At 41.2% G+C, this 12434-nt stretch overlaps 1 protein-coding gene across 1 annotated transcript in view; it reads right to left on the bottom strand.

Annotated features, from left to right (window-relative positions):
- The window catches only part of dync1li2 (dynein, cytoplasmic 1, light intermediate chain 2), a 72014-nt gene that overhangs the window by 36768 nt on the left and 22812 nt on the right, over window positions 1–12434 (bottom strand). Inside the window, exon 5 of the mRNA XM_069902039.1 lies at window positions 3636–3802. Coding sequence (XP_069758140.1) covers window positions 3636–3802 — 167 coding nt within the window. The remainder of the gene's footprint in view (window positions 1–3635; window positions 3803–12434) is intronic.

The raw sequence follows: 12434 nt of genomic DNA, 5'->3' as shown, positions 1-12434 counted from the left end.
GTGATTATTAAGGAATTACTTAAGGTGGTATGTGAGTGGAAAGAAAATGATTTGAAAAATCACTGTTTTAATCACTGACTCGTTATGTGCACGGTTTCATAACTCCAAAGGAAATGGGTCAATGACAATTTTTCTCAAGCAAAATATTTCATTAACAATTGGGTCTAGAGCAGTGATTCTCAACCTTCCCTTCCCACTCACATCCCACCTTAAGCAATCCCTTACTAATCACAGAGCACTGATGACATAGGGATTACTTTAGTGGTATATGAGTGGCATCAACCTCCTTTGAAGAAGACCGCAGAGCCCACCTCACTGACAAAAGACAAAGGAGGAAAAACCCAACCCCAACCCACCAATTTTCCCTTGCAACCGCTGCAACCGTGCCTGTCTGTCCCGCATTGGACTTGTCAGTCACCAACGAGCCTGCAGCAGACGTGGACATACCCCTCCATAAATCTTCGTCCGCAAAGCCAAGCCAAAGATATGAGTGGAAAGAAAAGGTTGAGAACCACTGCGTTAACACACGTCTTTAAAGAATTTCTTTACCCAGTTCTCCAATCAGCATTTTGAACGAGATTCAGATTTGGAGATATGGTCCAAAATTTTAATGAGGACCCCCCCCCCCCTGCCAATTTCCTCCTACCCTAGGCATTTCACAATGGCAGTACAGTGCAGGATCAATGGCTGACTTCATTACCCATAATCCCTCATGTAGCTGGAACTGCTCTGGGAAATCCAGAGCGGTTCCAGCTGTGTGGGGGATTAAAGGTAACGACACCTATTGATCCTACATTGAGTTGCCACCACAAGGTGCCGGAGTGGCACTGAAATGAACCACTGTTGTCAGGATTTCTGTTGTATGGTTCTTTATTTTAATTGTCTAGGTGACACAGCTGCCACGCACTGATGTCACAACGCTTCCCCTGCCCGGCCATTTGTTTTTCTGGGAAAATTACCAGGTTTCCACGGACTTACCTAAGAGGTAGGGCCGCGGACCTGGGCAATTTTCCTAGGCCGACATTTTCACACTGCCAGTTCACGGGAAAATTTTGCACAGCGTTGTGAAAAGGCCTAAGGTGTCTGTTTCTGAACGACTACTGGGCTGCAACAGGGACCAGTGTTCGGATTCCCTTATCCAAATCATTGATATAAATGTAACATCTCAAAGTTTTCAGAATTCTGGTGAGGGAGGGGGAAGCACAGGGAGCAAGGCAAGGAGAAAGCAGAGATTCAGGTAAATTAGATGGCTGGGCAAACACATGGCAGATGGGTTAACAGAATTCAATGTAAGGCTTCCCTCACATTGGAAACAAGGATCATTATACGAATGGTGAAAGGGAAGTACAACAAAACTTTGTACACGAAGATACTAAAAGCAAGGATTCAAATACAACAAGCAGTATTGGCAGATGGCTCGCAGGTCTCTTTTTTTTTGGTTTTAAAAAAATATATTTTATTTATTTAACATATATAATGTCAAAAATTAAGAACATTATAACACAGTTACATAATAGAATATTGACATGTTGAAAATTTATTTATACAAACTAAAAACAACAAACTCAAAAAACCCTAGTAACCCACCCTCCCCTCAAGCTAATCTGATCCCAAAACTAATATACAAGATATTTCATTATAAAACTATTACAAATAATTAAATCGGATTGCATCAACTGACACTCAAAGACCTCAAAAACATCATAAAATATTTATATTTTTAGGGGAAAATTCACTGATCAAGAAAAAAATTAATAAATACATAATTTTAATTTCATTATTTTTGCATACAGACCCCAAATTTGCAAAAATGAAAATTATTTATCCCTTAAATTATACATAATTTTTTTCAAAAGGAACACAGCTTTGAATTTCAGCGTGCCATCTGTCTAATGTTAAAGAAACATCAGATTTCCATGTTACAGTGACACATTTCCTTGCTATTACTAAGACCAACTTAAACTTTAATTGAGAATCTGGTAACAATAATTTAGGAGTAACACTTTCAAAATTTCCTAACAAAAAGCAATTCAGGATTTAAAGGAAAATTCACTCCCATGATCCGTTGTAGAAATTACAAACAAACCCAAAAAGGGTTAACATTTGAACAAGACCACGTAGAATGAAGGAAAGTTTCCAATTCTGTTCCACATCTAAAACACTGATCCAATAAATCCGATCTCCATCTACTCAATTTTTGAGGAGTAATATATAATTGATGTAAAAAAATTATAATGGAGTAATCTATATCGTACATTAATAGTATTTGTCACAACTTCTGCCAAATTTGTTGATCTATTATCGTGTCCAAATCTCATTCCCATCTTCCTTTTGAATTAAACAAACCTATTTTAGGTATCTGTTCTTGTAATGATATTTATGCAATTTAAATAATTTTTTAAACCATTCCATCAACCATAATTTATTCCAAATTTGAAAGATCTTTTAAAATCATTTCAGGTCCCAATTGGTCTCTCAAAAAGGCCCTAAATTGAAAATAACAAAATAATGTGTTAAAAGGTATATCATATTTAACCATTAATTGATCAAAAGACATCAATATTATTATGATAACAATCCCTCAGATTAGAAATTCCCTTATCGTACCATATATTTTAAAAAGTCATCTTTGGAAAAAACAACAAAGGATTAAATATTGGTGATTTTAATGAAAGAGTATATCCAGCAGACCTCTTTTGTCAGACAGAGTGCAGAATCAAGATGCCTTACGGCAGCTGTACATTTGGAGTTGTGTATACAATTTTGGTATCATTATCCTTACCCAATTCTGCTCTTCCTATGAAAGAAGTATAACAAAGATTTATCAAATCAATTTTTGAGACTGATGTACAAGAGGAGATTGGGTTAATTAGACCTATATTCACTGGACCATAGAAGAATGAGAGGGCATCACATGGAACTCAAAGTCCAGAATTTGGGGTGATAGTCTTAGGATACGGAGTATATCATTTACAACAGATCAAGAGAAAATTCTTCATCCAAAGGGTGGTGAACCTGTAGAACTCTCTATTGCAGAAAAAGTGAAGGCAAAGTCATTATTACAAAATAGACAGATCTTTTTATTGCTAAAGAGATCAAAGAATACGAGAATGACAAACAAAGGATGATCAGTTATGAACAGTGAAGCAGAGTCGTGGATGGGAAAATAGCAGGGCGACTTCTGCTCCTATTTTCTAAGTTTCTATTATTGTATAAATTACACTGCATGAGACAATCCTGAATAACCTGAGACAAGCTCTCACATCTCATTTTCTGAACAACTTGATATTCACAATTTATTTTCATGTAGCTGAGAAAAGTGAAACAAAGGTATCGGACACAATATAATCAGCTTAATCAGGGTTTGAATGATTCCTGGGAAATTAGGTTAATAAATTCCAATTCATTAAACCACAAATTACTACTTTAACTGATAGACTGCAGCATATTTTAGCTGCAGAGGAGAAAAATTACCTACAATCTTGCCTATTGCTGGAGGTGGTAAATTTTATAACCCATCTAACAGACCTGTAACATTCAAAGTTTCCATCAAATTTAGACAAACATTAAAACTTATCTGAAGTCAGTCATTTTACAAAAACAAAGTGTTGGGAGTTTATTGATTACAAACCTACCTTTGTACAGACAACTAGTACCGGAATGCCCAGGTTGTGCGATAGTACATTCTCACCCAATGGCAAAACAACCTCCTCATCTTCCTGACCAGGCACCGGAGCTCTCCTCTGTGGGGATCCTTGAGATCCTTCCTCTGGCTCCACGTACTCCTGGAATTCCTTCACCACTGTACAGAGAACAGAGAAAGGGCATAAAACCAGAAAAGAAATAACACCCAAGCCAAGTTTCCAAATGAAATCACAAACAGGCTCTCACTTTATTCCACTTCCCTCTTGCAGAGGTGCTAGTGACAAAATTGGCCATCACTGACAATAGGAAATTGTCAGGATGACTAACATGGAGTAACCCAGCGATCAGTTCTGGGCCAGTGTCTGCATGCGTTTTCTCGGGGGGGAGGGGGTCTGGTTTCCTCCCACCCTTCAAAACTGTGTAAATTGGGTGGCAGGGACTCGTAGTGGCCTGTTACTATTCTGCATGTCTAAACTTTTTTTTAAAAATAAAATTAAAATTAAAAAATAAAACTAAACCCTTCCTAATTCATAGTCCATTTTTATTTCATCCATGTGCCTGTATAGGAGTCCCTTAAATGTCCCTAATGTTTCAGCCTCCACTATCATCCCCAGCAGGGATTCCAGGCACCCACAACTCTCTGTGTAAAAAGATTTACCCCTGATGTCTCCCCTAAACTTTCCTCTCTTCATTTTTGTACACATGTCCTCTGTTGTTTGCTACTCCCACCCTGGGAAAAGGACATTGGCTGACTACGACATCTATGCCTGTCATAATCTTGTAGACCTCTATTAAGTCATCTCTCATCCTTCTTCATTCCAAAGAGAAAAGTCCTAGCTCTGCTAACCTTGCCTCATCAGATATTTATTCTCTCCAGGCCACATCCTGGTAAATCTCCTTTGGACCCTCTCCATAGCTTCCACATCCATCCTATAATGAGGTGACCAGAATTGAACATAATATTCGAAGTGTGATCTCACCAGAGATTTGTATAGTTGCAATATGACCTCTGGACTCTTGAAAGTAAAACACAAAAGTCTGCAGAAACTTGTTGAAGTAAAAATACAATGCTGGAGAAACTCAGTAGGTCATAGAGTGTACTTTATATAGCAAATATAAAGCCCATTCAGAGCCAGCACTTCAGCGCTTGACGTCCTGTTTTGCGGAAACTGCCAAAATATTTGGCCTGGAAGTCAGCCTGAAGAAATCTGAGGTCCTCCATCAGCCAGCTCCCCACCATGACTACCTGCCCCCCCACATCTCCATCGGGCACACAAAACTCAAAACGGTCAACCAGTTTACCTATCTCGGCTGCACCATTTCATCGGATGCAAGGATCGACAACGAGATAGACAACAGACTCTCCAAGGCAAATAGCGCCTTTGGAAGACTACACAAAAGAGTCTGGAAAAACAACCAACTGAAAAACCTCACAAAGATTAGCGTATACAGAGCCGTTGTCACACCCACACTCCTGTTCGGCTCCGAATCATGGGTCCTCTACCGGCATCACCTACAGCTCCTAGAACGCTTCCACCAGCGTTGTCTCCGCTCCATCCTCAACATTCATTGGAGCGACTTCATCACCAACATTGAAGTGCTCGAGATGGCAGAGGCCGACAGCATCGAATCCACGCTGCTGAAGATCCAACTGCACTGGGCAGGTCACATCTCCAGAATGGAGGACCATCGCCTTCCCAAGATTGTGTTATACGGCGAGCTCTCCACTGGCCACCGAGACAGAGGTGCACCAAAGAAGAGGTACAAGGACTGCCTAAAGAAATCTCTTGTTGCCTGCCACATTGACCACCGCCAGTGGGCTGATATCGCCTCAAACCGTGCATCTTGGCGCCTCTCAGTTTGGCGGGCAGCAACCTCCTTTGAAGAAGACCGCAGAGCCCACCTCACTGACAAAAGACAAAGGAGGAAAAACCCAACACCCAAGCCCAACCAACCAATTTTCCCTTGCAATCGTGTCTGCCTGTCCCGCATCGGACTTGTCAGCCACAAACGAGCCTGCAGCTGACGTGGACATTACCCCTCCATTAATCTTCGTCCGCGAAGCCAAGCCAAAGAAATAAAGATACATAATCAACATTTTGGGCTTGAGTCCTTCATCAAGGTATGGAAAAATGTAGGCAGGCACCCAAACAAAATGGAGGGGGAGGGATAGGGGAAGAATGTGGACCCAAAGGCAGGCGGTCCATTTCCAACAATACTCTCTCCTTTCTTGATCTCTCTGTCTCCATATCACGAGACTAGTTTTCTACAGACATTTACAAACCCAGCTCTCCCACAACTACCTCGAATACACTTCCTGCAAGGGTGCTGTTCCCTTCTCACAATTTCTTCGTCTCCGCCATATCTGTTCCCAAGATGAGGACTTCCAGTCCATCTGAAAGGTCCACCTTCTTCTAGAATCGTGGCTCCCCTCCACCACCATTAACTCAGCCTTTACCTGCATCTCTTCCATTTCCCGCTCATATGCCTTGACTCCCTTTTCCCCTAGGATTTCCCTTGTCCTTACCTACCACCCCACCAGCCTCCGCATCCAACATATTATCCATAATTTCCGCCACCTAAAACATGATCCCACTACTTCTCCCCTCCCTGCCTTCCATAGGGACTGCTCCCTCCATGACTCACTTGTCCACTCATCCCTTCCCACCAATTGCACCCCCCCCCCACAACACCTTCCCCGGTAGACGCAGTAAGTGCCACACTTCTGCACATACCTCATGCCTCAGCACAACTTAGGGCCCCAAAACAAACTTTCAAGTGAAGCAACACTTCCCTTGTATATCCACAGGAGTGATCTATACATCCAGTGCTCTCTTTGTAGCCTTCTCCTACATCGGAGAGACTAGGCACAGACTGGGAGACTGCTTCACTGAGCACCTTCACTTTGTTCGCATCAGTGACAGAGATCTCCCTGTGGCCAATCATTTCAATTCCGGGTCCCATACCCATACACACATGTCTATCCATGGCCTCATGCTATCCCACCGAGACTACCCACAAGTTGAAGAAGCGGCACTTGATTTTCCGTTTGGGCCTTCTCCAACTGGATGGCATTAACATCGACTACTCCAGTTTCTGCTAAGCTACTCTCCTTTCTCCCTCCCTTCCCTTTGTCTTCTTTCCCTATTAATTCTTTACCTGTCCCTCATCCACCTATTTCCTCCTGCCTTTGGGTCTGTGCTCCTCCCCCCCACCATTTTGTTCAGGCATCTGCTGGCATTTTTCCATACCTTGATGAAAGGCTCAAGCCTGAAACATTGGTTATGCATCTATTTTTGCTATAAAAAGTAGTTTGACCTGCTATGTTTCTTCAGCATTGTTTTTTTCTCTCTCAACACGAATTTAATTCCCTGACTAATGAAACCCAACATCCCATAGGCCTTAACTATTCTTCCAACCTACACAGAAACCTTGATATATGAATTTAGACCCCAAGTTCCCCCTGTTCTTCCGCACTGTTAAGTATCCGACCATTAACCCTGTACTCAGCCTTCAGGTTTGACCTTCCAAAATGCATCACCTCACACTTATCCAGATTGAACTCCATCTCCCACTTTTCTGCCCAACTCCGCATCCTGTCTGCATCATTTCATAACCTATGACTGCCTTAAATACTAACCCAACCTTTGCATCATCTGCAAACTTATTGACCTATCTGGTCATTTATATACCAAAAAAAAAATCACAAAGAGCAGGACCCCTGCAGAACTTCACTCGTCACTGACCCCTGGACTGATCCCTGCAGAACTCAGTAATCCCTGGACAGATCCCTGCAGAACTCAGTAATCCCTGGACAGATCCCTGCAGAACTCAGTAATCCCTGAACAGATCCCTGCAGAACTTCACTAGTCACTGACCCCTGGACAGATCCCTGCAGAACTCAGTAATCCCTGGACAGATCCCTGCAGAACTTCACTAGTCACTGACCCCTGGACAGATCCCTGCAGAACTCCTCTTTTCCACTGAAAATAGATGGAAGGCCAGGAGGAGATTGTGATTCTACAATGAGGTACAAATTGAATAACTGGTTGAAAATTACAAATGGAAGTTAATGTTGGGAAGTGCAAGGTCAGGCACCCTCTTAGAAGGAAAGGGCAAATTATTATCCAAATGGAGAGAGACCAGAGATGAGTGAAATTTAGAGGGATATTAACACTCTGACTCTTAAACCACAGAAAGTTAGCAGCGTGAACAACTAGCTAAGAGGGCAAATGGAAAGTTAGACTTTGCAGCAGAGGAGCTGGAGTTTTTTAAAAATATGGATGTTTTATCACAGTTGCAAAGAGCGTTGGTGAGGTCACAGCTAGAACATTAGGCACAAACTTGGCCCCTTTACCCAAAAAGGTTAAATACCTTTCGAGTTAAAGAAGAAAGTCTGCAGATTCTGGGGGTGAATGCCATACAAGCATGTAGGAGGAATCCCTATATTAAAAAGGTGAGGAGAGGAGGACCTCTTACCTGTTGGCCTATGCACCTCCTCCTGCCCCTTCCTCCCTCCATTTTTCATTCAGACAATTGCCTGTTTTTGCTCACACCTGACGAAGGCCCTTTACTGCCTATGGATGCTGCGTGACCGGCTGGCTATCTCTAGCACATTTGTGCATTGAAATAATATTAGAGGCAGTCCAGCAGAGATCTACCAAGCTAATTCCTGGGATAATGGGGCTGTCATAAGAGAGGCCAGGCCATTTGTGTATGTATTTTTTTGGAGCTTAGAAGAACAAGGGGTGATCTGTTTTAAACACAAGATCCAAATGGGGAACACAGGGGAGATATTGCAACATTTTCGCTCATCATGGACAAAGCTGCAAAATTAGAGCTGGCCATCTAAAATAGGTATGCAGGATTATCTTCCCTCAGAGGGTGCTGAATCTCTGGAATTCTCTGCCCAAGGATGGAGGCCAGATTTTTAGATACATTTAAAGGAAGAGATAAATAAATATTGGAGAAAAAAAATCAAGGAATTGAGGATTATGGAGAATTGGCTCAGAAGAGGGATTCAAGGCCAGCATAGATCGACCATGATCATATTAAATCGAAATGCAGGCTTGAGGGCCGAATGGGCTCTTCCTGTTCCTACTTGTATTTGTTCTGTGCTCCAAACCAAACCTCTCACACATACTAACTCCCTTGTGAAATGAAAACAGACCCATTTTCAGCTTTAAAGAGGAAGAAATGTGATAGAAGTAGAGCTGAGATATCATCAAATGGCAGAGCATATTCAGAAGAGTGAATCATTCCTGCACAATTAGGTTACTACATTCCAATTCTGCTTCTTTGTTTAAAAAAAAGAAAGGCATCAACAAAACCACAGATTACCACTTTAACCTCTTTCCTCTCTCTCTTCTCACACTCAATAGAAAGAAATTAAGGCAAAGAGGGACCATAATTTTATTTGCCAAGGATACTTTAAGAATCCCAAGACATTTTACAATTTGATCAGATGTAAGAGGATAGTCAGGGAAACAATGATTCCTCTGAGGCACCGAAGGCATAATCTACATGTGCAGCCATGAAGTGTGGGCAATGTCCTAAAGGAATACTTCTCATCCATCTTAAAGGACAGTGAGTAGAAAATGGCAAGTTCAGGGAGGGGTTAAATCCCCAGGGCTAGACGTGATTATCCCAAGTTGTTGTGGAAAATAAAGAGCCAGTTAGCTGCTGCCTTGACGGAGACTTTTACATCTGTCAGCCATAAGAGGTGCCAGAAGACTAGAGGTCTAATTTGGATCCTTCATATGTGAAGGAAGCAGGGAAAAGCTAGGTGACTACAAATTTGTGAGCACTACGTCAATGTTGAGGAAATTATTGGAGGAAATCCAAGATAGGACTCCGAAGATCATCTCTGTTCCCATTTCCCATGCTACATGCACTCTTGCATTTCAGTTATCAAATCACTGCTCAGTAGTAAATGCTCACAATCTTTGGAATCGATCTTTGGAAACGAGCAAGTCCACACCTCTTGATCTTTCAGTCAGAACTAGCGTGGAGACAACCACACAGGAGTAAGGGGAACTTAAGTCACACATGCTGAGTATCCTGTTTTCCTTTGTCATGATCCAACATCATCTGCCAAATGATGGTGCCTTTCACTATGTCTCACTTCCAATCAATCTCAACAGCAATGACACAGCAACCAAGCTGTTCTGAAAGTAGATAACACCTGCAATTATGCAGGGCATGTTCTGAAACAAAAAGGTGATTAAACATTTTGGCCATTTTTCTTAAAATGTAAAAACAATTTTGCTACAGTGAAACCCTGTTATAAACCCAATTGATGGGGTGCATAAAATCTCATTGCGAAAAAAGCAGGATGGCGTTAAATTGGGGTTTCCCCGTTTAATTTGTATACCTACATTATTTCCATTTCTCCTTTATTTGGAACATCCCAGTTATTCAGTATGCATTTTAAATCAATCCGGGAGCCTGACACCCCTGCTCCTGCCGGAAGCCCGTGCCAGAGTTCAATGACTCATCGCGTTATATCTGAATTCGTGTTAAATCAGAGCAGATAAAATTGGGAGTTTCACTGTATTCTTTTGGGATCCATTTCACACATCAAGGAGTGAAATCCAATGCAATTTTTAGGCATACATCCTTTAAACTTGAACATCCGTGTCTAAACCATCGTCACCTGCTTGCTCCGATCAAAATTCAATGACCTCCAAGTGTGAATGGAATTTTTGGCTTTTGTCTTTAGATTTTACGTTGCAGTGCTATGTAAGGAAATATGACCCAAAGGAAAGAACAAAACATTCAAGCTTTCATCTGAACTGTAATTCCAGCTATTTTCTGTAACATTAACCAAGTGGATACTGCAGTCATTAAACTAGTATCACATACAATTGATCAGTGAAAAATGCAGCAACATTTAGTCAAGCAGGAACTAAGAACTAGATTTGCACAGCAGCTTGCCAAGATGCTGACAGACAAGTATTTATATAATTATCATTTTCACAAAGAAGCATTTAATTTTGCCCTTATGGGAGGGAGGAAAACAGGAGGTACTATTAGATAATCTCTTCATGATTATTATCTATACACTGGTCTAGACGAGGGCAGAAGGCTAAATGTCTGAAAAGAACAAGTAATCTTCCTGATTATTAGGAGCACAATTAGGCCATTCGGCCCATCGAATCTGCTCTGCCAGTCAAATCATAGGTGATTTTCCATTTTAACACTATTCTCATCTTTTCCCCATATCTTTTACTGATCAAGGTCAATATGAAGTGTTACACTCTATCCATCCTAAACATTTCCTGAACACTCTCTACAAGGTATTTTCACAGAGTTTTCCAAGATTTCCACGCAAGAGTTGCCAAAGATTACCAGCCATCATTAGGTTTTTTTTTTGTGGCTTCTCCCCCCACCCCCCACCCCCCACCCCAGAACTCTGCTCAAAGTTATTGGGCCCTGTTCCCTGTGAAGCAATCAAGTTTTGGTTTCTTCAGTACTTCTACCAGCTGTGACTGGGGGACTGGGGGGAGAGGGTGGCGGCAAAGGGCCCCCCGTTGAGAATGGCTAACAGACCATAAATGTGCTCTTGTAACATGACCAGAAATATACAATGTGAGAGCACTGGAGTGTGCAGGAGATATATAAAAATGTTTTCAGGGCTGTAAGTTACAAGGCAAAAATGTGTGAGTTGGGTCTTTTTTTAAAAATCTCAAAAATATCAAGTATTAATCCAGTTTGAAAACCAATTAGACCTCAAGTGCCTTTGTTTTTGAAAATAATTGTCATCAACACATAACTGGGGAGGAGCCAGAGGAAATGAAATAAATTGGGAGAGAGCAATCTCAAAAGCTGAACTGCATGAGCAAACTGCCAACTAACTCAAATCTACTACCAAGGATATTGAATCAATGATCACACAGAGCCATCCAGCCTCAGGTGATAACGCGAACAAGTGGTTATTACCTGACCTCAAGCCAAATCCACCAAACAGCACAACTTCAGAGGTGGCCCTTTCAGGATCTCTACTACATGCCCATTCTCAAAATTAAATTTGTTAAAAAAATTCAGTCTGTGACACAAAAGACCAAACTAAACAATGACACTTTAAAAGAGGCCATTTGGCAATTCAAACATACGCCAATGTTTAACGGAACCTTGACTGACAGGCTATTTTAATTCCAAATTCTTACTTAACATAAATTAATGGTTTCTGTTTCCATAACATCTTAAATATATTCAATTACATGACTTCAAAAGCCTTTGTAGTGAAGAATTGCACTGCTTCAGCAGAGAGTGAAAAAACTTCTTACCTCAGTTGTGCCTTGCCCTAAACCTAAAGGTTCCATCAACTTGATGCATCAGCTCTATTGTGTGACATGGATATTGACATGATGCCCTTAAATGTTCTACCAACTACAATAGTACAACTCATATTGTTCTTTTTCTGGAACTGGAACCAGATATCGGAACGTATGTCAGTGTACAAGTGTCAAAAGACCCCCTGAACCAGTCCCATAAAATATGCCAGGAATTCAGATATTGAATGCAAGCAGCTGCATGTTGAAAGCTGAAAGTATAATGGATCCAAGAGGATTATAAAGAACAGACTATAATTATATATCACATCTGAAAATTCTCTTCAACAGATCTGAAATCATATTACTTCAGCTGGCTATTCCAAGTCAATATGGTAATACTGTACAAGAACAAATGCTTGATTGGCAAGGGGTCCATATCCAAAAAGGCACCAGATTCAACTACTGTACTGGTTCAACTTCATTTATTTCAACAAGGACAGTTATAAGTAAACC

The sequence above is a fragment of the Narcine bancroftii genome, chromosome 10 (genome assembly GCF_036971445.1).
Source record: "Narcine bancroftii isolate sNarBan1 chromosome 10, sNarBan1.hap1, whole genome shotgun sequence".
Taxonomy (NCBI): Eukaryota; Metazoa; Chordata; class Chondrichthyes; order Torpediniformes; family Narcinidae; genus Narcine; species Narcine bancroftii.
The sequence above is the reverse complement of the archived record's forward strand: the minus strand, read 5'-3'. Positions and strand labels throughout refer to the sequence as shown.